The following is a 14,222-nucleotide window of genomic DNA, read 5'->3' on the forward strand; positions in this document are numbered from 1 at the left end:
AATTTTTTTATCTTTGAATTCTAGTAAAACAGAAGTACTTGTGGTAGGTGATGATGCCAAAACTCTTTACACAATCACACCAATCTTTACCACCAATGGTATAAGCTTCAAGCATACACATTGTGTTAAAGACTTGGGTGTTTTGTTGGATGGAAAACTCATTTGTGTCTTTGTTGCTACACTGACTAGGTCGTACTTCAGTTGAACATTATAGCTAAATTAAGGCAATTCTTATGTAGGCTGAGAAATTGGTTCATGCTTTTGTTTCAAGCAGGCTGAACTACTGTAATGCTTCATTATTGGGCTCTCCTTATCAAACTGTATCCAGGCGACAGCTGGTATGGAATGCTGCTGCAAGAATTGTTACTAGAATTAGGAAGAACGATCTTATAACACTGGTACTTTAATCACTGCATTGGCTCCCGCTTATGCTTAGAGTTGATTACTGACCTATAACGCAGTAAATGACATTGCTCCAGCTTACCTTTGAGAAATTATTGATTCTTATATTCCAAGATGGTATCTTTGATCATTGGATGTGGGTTACCTTAAAATACCTGTGATCAATAACAGTTCAGCAGAAGGGCATATCTTCAGCTAAAGAACACCTAAACTTGAATAAACTGGAATAGTTTCACCAGTTACTGTCAGGAATGCTCTATCTGTATCACCCTTTAAATCCTGGTTTGAGACTTACATGTTCACTCTAGCATATTCATAACCAGTGAAATTCTTGTTGGTTTTGCTTTTTCCATCTCTATTGACCTCTCTAATCTCATTAAGTCATCATTTACTAACAATTTCTTTTTTGTTGAGAACTGTTTCCCTGTGATAAGACTTAAAGAGTCCAGCTAGCCGACCATGATACCAGCACCCCATGCTGACTGAAGCTGATGACCACCTGCCATGATTGACAAGATGTGCCTGTGTGAACTAGGACTTCAAGCTAACACTCATCCATAATGTTATTATTAGCTGTAAATTGACTTAAAAGTCTTTTTTAATCTAGAATGATGCCACTGGGACTTGGCCCCCCAGAGGATTTTTTTCTCGTGTGACTTTCATTTGGGAGTTTTTTTGTTCCTTTCCTTAGTGGCCAGTAGATACTTACAGCTTTAAAAACTGTATGGATAATGTAGTAATTTAGTATATAACTAACTATCTTGGTTGTTTGTCTTATCCCTTTGTTCAACACTCTGTGTCAGTGTGTGAGAAAAGCACTCGATTAAAAAAAAAAAAAAAATTGAAAAAAATTGAATTGAATTGATAGGGGGGCGCGGTGGTGCAGTGGGTTGGACCGGGTCCTGCTCTCCAGTGGGTCTGGAGTTCGAGTCCTGGTTGGGATGCCTTGTGACGGACTGGCGTCCCGTCCTGGGTGTGTCCCCTCCCCCTCCGGCCATACGCCCTGTGTTGCCAGGTAGGCTCCGGTTTCCCGCGACCCCGTATGGGACAAGTGGTTCAGAAAATGTGTGTGTGAATTGAATTGAATTGAATTGAATTGAATCTCTCTCTTACCCCAAATGTGGTGGTGCAGCAGGTTTGGCTGGGTCCTGCTTTCTGGTGTGTGTGGGGTTCAAGTCCTTCTTGCGGTGCCTTGCAGTGGACTGTTGTCCCCTCCCCCTCCAGCCTTGCACCCTGTGTTGCTGAGATAGGCTCTGGTTCGCCGAGGCTTCAGTCAGTGTGTGTGTGTGTCTTACCCAAAATATTTGTTTTTAAAGAAAAACATGAGGTTTTATTGTCATGGAGCTATTTTTCTTCTATGTTTATTTTATACAGCTGTTTTCTTCATTTCTTACATACTTGCCAACAGTTTTGGGGTCCACTATAACTGTCAGTAGCTTAGCAAATCATTATATTATAGCAAAACACTGTAAAGTGACCTATATAAAAGACTAAAGTGATACAAAAAAAATAATTGTCAATAATAATGATAAGATCAAGAAGAAGAACTGGGTAAAAATGCAGTTTTTATAAACATGAACTGGTATTTTCTTGAATTTGTTAGCGATGCAACAGCACATTAAAATGCTGCCTGTGCCTGTTGTGTGGCGGGTCTGGGGTTTGAGCCCTGCTTCGGGTGCCCTGCGACAGAGTGGTGTCTAGTCCTGGGTGTGTCCCTTCGGCCTTGTACCCTGTGTTGCCGGGTTAGGCTCCGGTTCACCGTGACCCCGCTCGGGACGAGCGGTTGTAGATGTTGCATTGCATTGCATTAAAACGCCGCTAGAGGGCAATAGTGGTGAAGGTGTAGATGTTGAAAGATTGTTTCATACAGGTGAATAGTGAATCCCGTAAGCAATAACTCATATTGACGGTTTAATTAGAAATCATTCTCAGTAAAAATAGAAAATATATGTTTGAAAAAATATGTGAACAAAATCATGCAGTCGAACAGAAAGATGTTTTCCACAAGATGTTTTCAAAGGTTTGAGGGGTGTGGTGGCGCAGTGGGTTGGACTGGGTCCTGCTCTCCTGTGGGTCTGGGGTTTGAGTCCCGCTTGGGGTGCCTTGTGACCAGTTGGCGTCCTGTCCTGGGTGTGTCCCCTCCCCCTCCAGCCTTATGCCGTGTTGCTGCGTTAGGCTCCGGCTCCCTGCGACCCCGTATGGGACAAGCGGTTCAGGCAATGTGTTTTCAAAGGTTTGCCTTGTGGACAGCTGGTAGTGCTGTGGTTAGAGCTACTACCTTTCCACCCAAAGGTTGTAGATTCAAATCTTACCTCCAGCTGTAATGCCTTTGAGCAAGGTACTTACCCTCTATTGCTCCAGCAAAATTACCCAGTTGTATAAATGGGTGAATACTTGCAGGTAATTTAACATTGTAATTTGTTTTGCAGAGAAGTGTCAGCTAAATATCTTGTTTCTATGTTAAACTTTTCACAAGTAAAACCAATAAATAATGTCTAATAAGAAACACATTGGTAATATAGTAATGAAAGTTAATGGTGTTTGTATATCGTGAAAGTAACATGGTGTATAAATGTCAAGGGGGGGAAGCAACATGTGTAACATAAATACACAGAATGTCCTCAACACTGACTTGCCCTGGGGGGTCCATGGAGAGAGAGGCCAGAGGACATGTCCCTGTTGGGGTTCCCTGTCTTGTGTCCCACCCTGTTGCTGTTGTCACCCTTCACCATGTTTCTGAGAACTACGTATAAAAGCATGAAAAAAGAATAGATTGCTGTGGAGATTTTTATCTATCTATCTATCTATCTATCTATCTATCTATCTATCTATCTATCTATCTATCCTGATGCTGTGGGTACATGAGCAGGATCACGACCTTTCACAGAGCTTTACACAGCTGTAACAAAGTGAAAGCACTCATGCTCCAAAGTACACAGGAGTACATAGAAGGTCACAGATGTACACAGAAATACAGAAGAGCACACACACGTAGACAGGAGTACACAGGAGTAAAGTGGAGGACGCAGAAATAAACAAGAAGACACAGATGTGCTGCATTCCAATTGTGTTTCTCCCGGATTTAAAGTCACCATTTCATTTACAACTCATTTTTGGAGTGCAAAAAGAAACCCAAAGGAGTCCCACACAAACACTGGGAGATCATGCAAGGTACACACAGAATGAGCCACATCCACACTAGTGTCCAAACCCAGAGCTCTGGAGCCACCTGCTGCACCACTATGCTGCCCGTGGACCATATAGTTTATAGTGTTTCAGTGTTTTAGGGACGAAAATCCTAGTTTAAGACCTAACAATGTTTCTGATGCAAATAAGAGCACAATCAGTCCTTTGTTTTATTTTATTTTTGGCTGCTGCTCACGTGGTAAACAAATTGCATTATATGCAGAAAAAACAATAAGTCGTCCTCCTGCCGTGCGCTAATAAGTCCATGTGAGGTGTATTCAGACAATGAGCAGATTTCTTTAGGGGAACGACATCTGAGCCATGGAAACAGTGGGACAAAAGGACAGGACTAGTCACGAGATCACAGTGTCTTCGCTGGACAGACAATTTCCAGATCTGGGAATTAGGAGGCCAAGTAACCGGGGCTCCGCTTCAGAATGTAGGGCCTCCTGGCCTTGGTGTTGTACAGCTGCCTCTTCAGTATGTAGGGGGTCTTCCTCCTGAGCGTCCCATTACTGTCATCTGCATTCTGTCCCCCCCCAGGCTCTCTGACATCTGGGTCACTCTGAAAATTAATATATGGACATCTCTATAGATACAGATAAACATGATATAATATGTACTATTCCATAAACCTCATTGCATGTATTGTCAACAACTGTTTGTCCCAAGCAGAGTCACAGTGAACCAAAGCCTTATCCAGCAACACAGGGCGGAAAACCAAATGGGAAGGAAACACACCCAGGATGAGACACCAGGCTGTTGCAAGGCAACCCAAGCAGGGCTCGAATCCCAGACCTGCTACACAGCAGGCACTGGCCGAACCCATTGTGCCACCGCACCCCCCTTTGCAGGTGCACTGTATATATGTATATACACTGATCAGCCAAAACATTAAAACCACTTGCCTAATATTGTGTAGGCCCCCCTGTCAAAACAGCTCTGACCCATTGAGACATGGACTTCACAAGACCTCTGAAGGTGTCTTGCGGTAACTTGCACCAAGACATTAGCAGCAGCCCTGTAAGTTGCGAGGTGGGGTCTCCATGGATCGGGCTTGTTTTTCCAGCACATCCCACAGATGCTCGATCGGATTGAGATCTGGGAATTTGGAGGCCAAGTCAACACCTTGAACTCTTTGTCATGTTCCTCAAACCATTCCTCAACAATTTTTGCAATGTGACAGAGCCACTGCCATCGGGCAATACTGTTGCCGTGAAGGGGTGTACAGGGTCTGCAACGATCTTTCGGTAGGTGGTACATGTCAAAGTAACATCCATATGAATGCCAGACCCAAGGTTTCCCAGCAGAACATTGCCCAGAGCATCACGCTACCTCTGCCGGCTTGCCTTCTTCCCATAGGGCATCCTGCTGCCATCTCTCTCCCAGGTAAAAAAAAAACACACACACCGGACCGTTCACATGATCTAAAAGAAAATGTGATTCATCAGACCAGGCCACCTTCTTCCATTGCTCCACGGTCCAGTTCTGATGCTCACGTACCCATTGTAGGCGCTTTCGGCGGTCGACGGGGGTCAGCACGGGCACTCCGACCGGTCTGCGGCTACACGGCCCCATACGCGGCAAGCTGCGATGCGCTGTGTGTTCCGACACCTTTCTATCACGGTCAGCATTAAGATTTTCAGCAATTTGTGCTACAGTAGCTCTTCTGTGGGATCAGACCAGATGAGCCAGCCTTCACTCCCTACGCACATCAATGAGTCTCGGGTGTCCATGACCCTGTTGCCAGTTCACCAGTTGTCTTTCCTTGGACCACTTTCGGTAAGTACTAATCACTGGATACCAGGAACACCGCACAAGACCCGTTGTTTTTGAGATGCTCAGACCCAGTTGTCTAGCCATCACAACTTGGCCCTTGTCAAAGTGGCTCAGATCCTTACGCTTGCCCATTTTTTCTGCTTCCGACACATTAAATTAAAGAAGCGACTGTTCACTTGCTGCCTAATATATCCCACCCCTTGACAGGTATCATTGTAATGAGATAATCAATGTTATTCACCTGTCAGTGGTTTTAACGTTGTGGCTGATCGGTTTATATATATATATACATACATACAGTAAACTGTATATGCAAATGTTGTCAGTGTCCTTTTATGAGCCTTTCCCTCACCCTGCGAGGCTGTAATGTCCAACAGAGGTTCTGGATGCTGTGTAGCTCCTCCAGTGTTGGCTCCCATTCATTAACATCCTCCTCAAGGTGGCTGTGCAGAAGCCCACAGAACCACAGTAGCATCACCCTCCAGTGGATCGTGTCTTGTCCACTCACCTAGAGCACGAAAACACCTGCCAAGTGACCAAGGGGTTTCCATATAGCACTCAATCATCAGTGACTCCAGCGGAGTGACTCTGATCAGTGAGTAACTCCTCTGACTGTAAACAGTACAAAGAGTGTAAACAGTGTAAGCTCTGTGGACCTTTGGTTTGGTCTCCTCATGTCACCTTCTGTTTTTACAAGAGCTGTGAACAGTTGCTAGTGTAGTGGTTAGAACTGCTGCCTTTAGCCTTAAAGATTGCAGGTTCAAATCATCCTTCCAGCTGTAGTTCCCTTGAGCAAAGTACTTACCTTAAATTGCTACACTAAAATTACCCAGCTGTACAAATGTGTAAATAATTGTGAGTGGCTTTGGAGACAAGGATCAGCTAAATTAATAAATGAAATGTAAGTCATTCCAGATTAACATTCTGCTCAGTGTATTTCATCACAGCTATGTGTAGTGCTGCTCCAGAGGAAAGTCAACTCTAGAAATTGTCTACTGACAAAAGCTCTGTGGTTGCATGAAAGAACTCAGGTATAAGAGCTCTTGTTTACAGTAAAGAGTGGCCAACACCATGGTACAGCAGAAATACCTGGATGGAGTTTGCTTAGTGGCACAGGTGACATATTGAGGAGGGCAGGGTGGGCTCTGGGAACAGGGTAACACAGAGCAGGGTACCATACCTCTGAGGCCAGGAGCCACCTCATGAGCTCACCCCCTGCCACCTTCTCTTCCTCTTCTGCATGTGCTGGGAAGACACAAGAAACACCTCAGAACACAGATACGCACACACTCTTCCATAAGGTCTGCGCCTTCATGGCTGTCAACACACCGTCTTTCCACAAACTGTTTTTTCTGGTAAAAGGAGTTGTTAAAAACAAGTAAAAATTGAACGAGAAATCAAATTTGTTTACTTACAGAAAATATGAGGGCCACAGTGTATTTTTAAATGTTGAGTGAAGCCTCAAAACACACACTGCAACACCAGTTACACTAATAGTTTCACAAAGTGTTTCATAAACAGTTTCATTAACAGTTACAATAACGAAAAGTAAGTTACACTAGCAATTCCATTAATAGTTACACTAACAGTTAAACAAATAGTAAGTTTCACTGTTACACAGTGTTACACTAACAGTTACAATAATAATTATACTAACATTTTCATAAACTTTTACACTAAGTTACAATAGCTAAATAGTAACAGTTATATTAACTTTTACACTAATAGTTAGACTAGCAGTTACATGGTTACACACACTAGCAGTTACACTGCTCTGTGGTTCTAACACAAGCTTTAGGGAGTCTTTGTGTTGTAATACAGCACGGAAAAAAGTTTGACTTTGACATGTGCAGCACAGTGTACCTGAGTGTCGGTTGTGTAGCGTGTGTGTATGTGTGTGTCCTCGAACCTTTCCACAGCGACTGGTGCACTTATGATAATGAGCAAATGTGCGCAGAGCATTTTACGCAGCTGAGTGTAGAGCATCCGCAATCACCTGCTTTAGACCAAATCTTTCACACGCATACACACATACGCACAGAAACAAAGAAATACAAACACACAAACACACAAACACACAGACACACAAAAACACACACTGTTTGGGTTCCTGGTCCTGGCTCCATTCAGACTACACACACTATGTTTTGGCAGTATTGCAACAAACCTTTTGTCAAGGAGATGAACAGTACTAATTTGGAAAAAAGCATTTCAGAAGTCCTCGGCTTAACAAGAACTATGTTTTAAATAAAGGTCTTACTTTCGATTTCTAAAAAATTAAGGGTGACAAAATTAAAAAATATATGCAAAAAAAAATTAATTGAAAATTGCTGATTATACTCACATAACTACGTATTGCTTAAGCTAAATTTAACTACTGTACCTTGTCTGAGTAAATATAATGCAAAATAATTGTAAACTGTTTTGTTACTATCATGAAATGTTAACAGTAAAAAACTAACAGTATAGCAATAGTTTAGCCCCTTTTGACTTTGACTTTAGGGTAACAATAACAGTGTAACAATAATGTAAAACTAGTGTCACAATAGTATAACAATAGTATACTCATTCCATGATTTTGCTCTGAATTTGATTAATGTATGAAGCTGAAAAAATGAAAAGACTGAAAAATGAAATTTTTTTTGCATGTTAGACTAGGAAAGGTCAATCAGTCAGTCGGTCAGTCACTCGGTTGATCAGTCAGTGTGTCAGTCAGTCAGTCACTCGGATGGTGAGTCAGTGTGTCAGTGAGTGAGTGAGTGAGTGAGTCAGTCAGTACCCTGTATCAGTGTGCACTCTCTGCCTCAGCCATAAGAAATGATGCTTGGCAGAACATCCATGACAAGGAACACTAAACACATACATGACACCTACCAGAGCACATTGCACAGCACACCACAAAGAGGAGAACCACGCAGACGAGCTGGGTCCTCATCCTGGGAAGTCACCACTTGGCTTGGACAGCTAATCTGTGGCCGTGTCCATAGGGCGAGGAGAGGGGACAGGACCAGGCTCTTGTCCTCGCCTGGCTCTACAGTGGGGGCCAGCGCTGCCACCGGCCTGCTATATAAGCACAAGTGTGATGTCAGGGGTGTGTTTCTTGGTGAGCACCTGCAGAGCCCCCCACAGTGTCACCGTGACGTCAGACACACCACTGAGAGGTACGCGCGTCACGTCTTCACATCTGTCATTATCTCCCATTATGATGACTAATCGCTTCAAATGTGACTTTCAGTATTATGCAGCATGTAGCAAATCTCAGTGTATCAGTCACACACATCTCTGTATATCAGTGACATGTGATTTTCTTGATTCTCTGCTCATTTTATGTATGTTCTGCCTGCTGTTACTGTCACTTAAAGGCAGATTAAATCTTATGTTTATATGAAAATATTATGAACCCTTATTTAGCAAACGTCTTTTCAACATGACTTAGCATTGTGGATACACAGTTTTACCACAGTTTAAGTGTTTAAACAGAAGGGTGTTCTTCCAGAACAAATTGAAGCATCTTGTTCAAGGCAACAGTGGGATTCAAGCCAGGAACCTCCCTCCAGGGAACAGGGAGCTAAAGGAAGAGTCCTCACCACTGCGCCACCTGCTGCCCGATCGACACTGCACAATCATATGACTGTGGGAGAAAGAGAAAGAGCAGCAATACAGATGGAAGTTATGGTTTCACCGTGGCCAGCAGGTGGCGCAGCGACTAAAGAACTCGAAGGACACAGGTTCAAATGTACTCATGATCAAAGTACTTTCCCCTGAATTACTACGGTTAAAATGACCGGTAGGTCGTGGTAAAGAAGGCTAATGCTGCGAGTCGCTTTGAACAGAAGTGTCCAATAAACAAAAGACTAGTCTAAAATGTGTCATTCGTGTGTGTCTTGTGCGAGACCGCAGGCGGGACCCGGGCCGCCCCCCACCTCCTATCCCCCACCCAGAGCTCGAAGGGGACGAGCCGCGGACTCCGGGGGAGGTGCGCGCAGAGCGTCCCAGGCGCGTTCGACCGCAGCTGCAGAGCTCGCGCTCGCCGCGTGCTGCAGGGACACCCCGACGCGCGCTCGCAAGCAGCGCACATCTGGAGCGAGCTGCGTCCGAGTGGCCATGACTCCGTTCGGAAGAAACTTCCTGAAAGCACGCTTGAAGAGCAGGTATTTGGGTTTTCACGTGTGTCGGCACGTGGGACCCCCACCGATCGACCGCCTCCGCCGCGTGGAAAGCAAGTGGTCCGAATGGGTCCCAAGAGCCTCTTTTCCCAAAAGGAAGTAAAAGCGCGAGAAAAAGAGTGCCATCTGGGGCTGGAAAGCTGCTCTCCAGCGCGTTAAAACGCAATATAATACCCTGAAGTACCGCGCTGCATACACGAGAGGGCTAGCGCTTCCAACTGGGGCTCCAGACCAGAGCATCACTATTGATCTGTCAGTAGTGATCAATGATCGTGATTGCAAAGCAGTACGTTAGTTTATATACTTAAGGTATAGGACGTGGGGTCAAACAGAGCGATGGGTTCACGAAACCAGGAGGAATAAGTGCGATGATCTTTGGAGTGTGTGGACACCCTTGGAACTACTCTACTGGTGTGTGTGTGTGTATGTTGGTGTCTGTATGTCTGTTTGTGTTGGTGTCTGTGTCTGTGTGTGTGTCTGGGCTCTCAATGTATCTGTGACCCTGGCTATTCTGTTATTTATCAGTTTTTAAAAAAAACTGGAATCAGTTCAGCTCAAAGGAGAACAAAGCAATTCTGCATCAGTGTAAATTAATATTATGCTGCTGTAAAAGTACTGCTGTACATGACATTACATTTACTCATTTAGCTGAGGCTCCTTTCCAAAGTGACTTCCAGTGAAATCTCCCTACAATTATTTACCCATTTATACAACATTTCTACAGATTAAGTCTTTAACTGGGAGCACTGGCCCTGTAACAACATCATCTCATAATGTCAGCAGTGAGCACATTTACAAGATCTTCACTCAGCCAGTGTTGTAAAAGTGTAGGCAGCCCTCTACTTTTCTTAATGTAGAATATTTTTTAACATTCAGTCACATCGTGTCCATAAGAGAGTGACGAGTGTTTTCGCTGGAAAGGGAATCAAAAAACACACTTGAGTGCAGCTGGAGTCTAAGGCAGCCCTCTTGGTAATCACACACACACTGCAAACCTGTTATTAGAGGTAGCGCCTTTTCCAAGAACTTACATGTGCTGTCGACACTCGGGCTAATTTAGTGTGCCCTGTGCCCAGGCCCATTAACGGTTAATGTTTTGGTGTTCTGTAACATCACAGGGTCAGCAGGGGTCATGTGTTGAAGAGTAGATTAAAGAATGAAAGAAGTGATTAGTGGCTGGCGTCACCGTGCTCTGGGCTGCTGTATACTGTACTTCTGAGGTCGCAATCAAAAGAGCATCACTCACAAGTGTGACTGAGAATGTTTCGGTGAGAAACACACCCTTGGGCTGTAGTGCAAGGAAAGGTCTCATTGACGGCTCTGCTCAGACTAATGGTCTGGACGTCTGAGCTTCGCAAGTGTAGGCGTGAAACATGGTTTTTGTTGATAGAAACCCTTTCGTGGCTTTTCATGGTAAATGAGGAATGAGCCTTTGATGTTAAATTTATTAAAGATCACCCATTTAATCAGCCATATTGACTGGTTTTTGAATTTAACATTTTTCTTCAGTTGAGATGTTAATATGGATACATCAGTTTCAGCCTTTTTCTCTAATGTGATGGAAGTGTACAGAGAGCTGAATTTACCCTTATGTGTAAAAGTGCCACAGTGACTCCACCACAATGTGGTCTTGAAGAACATCCTGCATACAAAGGAAGTGATTCTCAGTTCAAACTCCAAATTTCATGTGTCCTGCCTAGGTAGGGGTCGCGGAGTGTGCCGTGTGTTGGAAGGGCTATGCTGCTGTTGTCAGTTATTGTGAGCTTTATATCCACACAGTATCCCATTTAATGCTCATCCAAATGGTGTGTTGTTTTCTTTGCCCTCAGCTGTTTCTTCCTAATCATTAACCTGCCACTTATTTAACTGCACACTGAGAGCATTCTTTGTAGTTTTCTCCACCACTTTGTAAACATTCAACTTAATGCGTATGGCTCGTTTTCTTAAATGTGGTGAATTTCTGAACATCTTGTTATCAGACAATGTATCAGCCAAGGAGAGTGAAGCACGGTGCTACTGCTCCTGTCTCTGAAACAGATGCCATTTTCCCCATTACTTTGTAACTAATCTTTTGTCCTTGCATTTGGAAGTACACTAATTCCAGTGGTTTCATAATGTACTTATGGAATCCTAAATTAGAAAGGGGGTGCAGTGGCGCAGTGGCGCAGTGGGTTGGACCGCAGTCCTGCTCTCCGGTGGGTCTGGGGTTCGAGTCCTGCTTGGGGTGCCTTGCGGCGGACTGGTGTCCCGTCCTGGGTGTGTCCCCTTCCCCCTCTGGCCTTACGCCCTGTGTTGCCGGGTAGGCTCCGGTTCCCCGTGACCCCGTAAGGGACAAGCGGTTCTGAAAGTGTGTGTGTGTGTGTGTGTGTGTGTGTGTGTGTGTGGAATCCTAAATTACAGACTTCTTGGTCATGGACACAGAAGTTGTAGTGTCATGTAGTAATGTAAAATCTGGCAATATTAAAGGGGATTAAGGGTAACACCAGTGCTTGAGCTGCTCAGCTGGGTGTAGATTTGAATCCAGCTCAAAATGTCCAGAGTTTGCATGTTCTCCCCATGCCTGCAACTGAAACGCACATGGCAGAAGGCAGTTGTGAAATGACACAAGTAATCGCTCAAATGTACTCACACTTAGCCTTATTATATCAGAGTCAGTCCTCATGGACAAGCAAATTCCAGAAATGAATCTGTTGTGGCTAATGAGGGCATCTGCATTGATTTATTCCAGTTGAACTGAGTTTTTTCTTTAAATAATTGTCACTGTTGTTACTGTTGTTGTTTTTATCTGTAATATATCAGGAGTGAAGGCAAAGACTCGCCTGGAAAGGAAATACAAGTGTGGCTGTGTCACGAGGAGAAGGTCATTTGTGGGCTCACAAAACGTACTACTTGCTCCGATGTGGTGCAGGCTCTGCTGGACGACCACAGGAACATTCCGGAACATGACAGGGTTCTGCACGGAGAAGCCAGAGACTACTGCCTGCTGGAACGGTGGAGGGGGTTTGAGCGAGCACTCCCGCCACTCACACGCATCCTGCGACTGTGGGAGGCCTGGGGTGAAGAGAAGCCCGTGGTCCAGTTTGTGATGGTGAGGGTCAGCGAGTGCCCCCCCCACAGCAACAAGAAGGCATCCAGGTACAGCAGCTTGCGGATCTGGTCGAAGCCATGGCAGCAGGAGCCTACAGAGTACGTGCAGTCCCTGCCAGTGAACCAACAAAAGCGCATAGTCAAAAAAGCGTTCCGGAAGCTGGACAAGATCAGGAAGCAGAAGACGAGCAGCAGAGCAGATGGGATTGACGAAATGGTCCAGCTGATCATAGCTCAAGACCACATGATTCATCAGCAAATCCATCACATGAGAGAGTTGGACTTGCAGATCGAGAGAACTGAACAGAACCTGCAGAGAGGGCTAGAGTTGAAGAGGCTGGATTGGGGTGACTTGTCCCTGTTGGATGAGGCCCAAGATCCATGCAACCAGCAGGAGATGACCGAGCAACAGGAGTACCTGTACACCAGCAATGGAATCAACCAGCTAGAGGTGCAGCTCAAGAAGCACTGGGAGCTTATTGGAAAGTTGTCCAGTGACATTGACACTGAACTACTGAGGTTGCTGTCTGGCACAGAGGAGCCACAGGGGGCGACAGCTGCTATCAGTGCAGAGCCTGGTGACCCTCAAGATTCTGATCAGCTAGAGGGCATCAGGAGGGACCTGGAGCAGAGCATGCACCGGGACGTATTCTCATGGGCACAAATGGACTTGGAACGCAGCGAGTTTTGCTGTAATAGAGGAGAGTTTAAGAGGCTCGTGGCAATGCTGAGCTCCCTACATGTCGGAGGCATTGAGGAGTCCATCAGGGTTGAGGATTCACGGAGTGAGCCAAGATGCGGCAGCATGTTGGGAAAGCTCAGCCTGAATTCGTCCCCCTGGGATGTCACAGACACGGACTCGGATACAGGAATAAGCTCCACCCACAGTCAGGATTCACTGTCCCCTTGCAAGAAGAGACCTCCAGCTCTGGACACTAATGTGTGACCATCCTTCATAACCAATGGAGACAAGTATTGTCTGCTCTTACTATTTAACTGCACTAGAATCTTTGTGGCATTAAGGAAGGGAAAGCCTTTATACTTCCTCTTGTTTGGGGGTTTAAGTAATTAGCAGTTTTCACATATAATCATATGCATATATATTACAGTATATACAAAAGCTACTGTGTGTAAAACATGAAGTGTTTTAGGGATTAAAGGTTTTTCATGGCAATCATGTTTATACATTTATATGGTTTATAGGAGCCCCTTTGAACTTGGTAATGTAAATTGTGTTGTGTTTTATTACTTGTTTGTACCAGATTCATTGAACTTTTCTTAGTTTGTCATTATACTTTTATTAAACTTTTTAAGTAATAAATATGTATACTAATTTAATTACTACACTTTTAAAATCAAGGATACTTGCAAAAATTTAGTTTCACATATAAACACACATATAATAAATTATAATACTCTGGATACTTTCACTTAACAATCCCACATCTCACCAAGAACAGGTATGAATGCAGAAACTTGTACATGGTCTGTGTATTGTTAAAAGAATTATCACCTTTTTATTTGGTAACCATTATCCACTCAGAATAAAAAAATCGTTCTGTTGCTGTTAAGTAATTGCTCGTATATGAGCTGCACTAGTCA

At 44.3% G+C, this 14,222-nt stretch overlaps 2 protein-coding genes across 2 annotated transcripts; one reads left to right on the plus strand and one right to left on the minus strand.

Moving 5' to 3' along the window:
- Positions 1–3,991: 3,991 nt before the first annotated feature.
- LOC108931445 (neurotensin/neuromedin N-like) lies at positions 3,992–8,302 on the minus strand. The gene is made up of 4 exons (XM_018747194.1): positions 8,242–8,302; positions 6,548–6,612; positions 5,720–5,875; positions 3,992–4,153 (listed from the first exon to the last, which is right to left on the minus strand). The coding sequence occupies exons 1-4, from the start codon at positions 8,300–8,302 to the stop codon at positions 3,992–3,994; spliced, it is 444 nt and encodes a 147-aa protein (XP_018602710.1).
- Positions 8,303–9,422: 1,120 nt separating this feature from the next.
- On the plus strand, positions 9,423–13,820 carry rassf9 (Ras association domain family member 9). Its single transcript, XM_018747230.2, has 2 exons — positions 9,423–9,518; positions 12,333–13,820. Exons 1-2 carry the CDS (start codon positions 9,472–9,474, stop codon positions 13,564–13,566), a joined length of 1,281 nt encoding a protein of 426 aa, XP_018602746.2. The 5' UTR covers positions 9,423–9,471; the 3' UTR covers positions 13,567–13,820.
- Positions 13,821–14,222: the final 402 nt, after the last annotated feature.

The sequence above is a fragment of the Scleropages formosus genome, chromosome 2 (genome assembly GCF_900964775.1).
Source record: "Scleropages formosus chromosome 2, fSclFor1.1, whole genome shotgun sequence".
Taxonomy (NCBI): Eukaryota; Metazoa; Chordata; class Actinopteri; order Osteoglossiformes; family Osteoglossidae; genus Scleropages; species Scleropages formosus.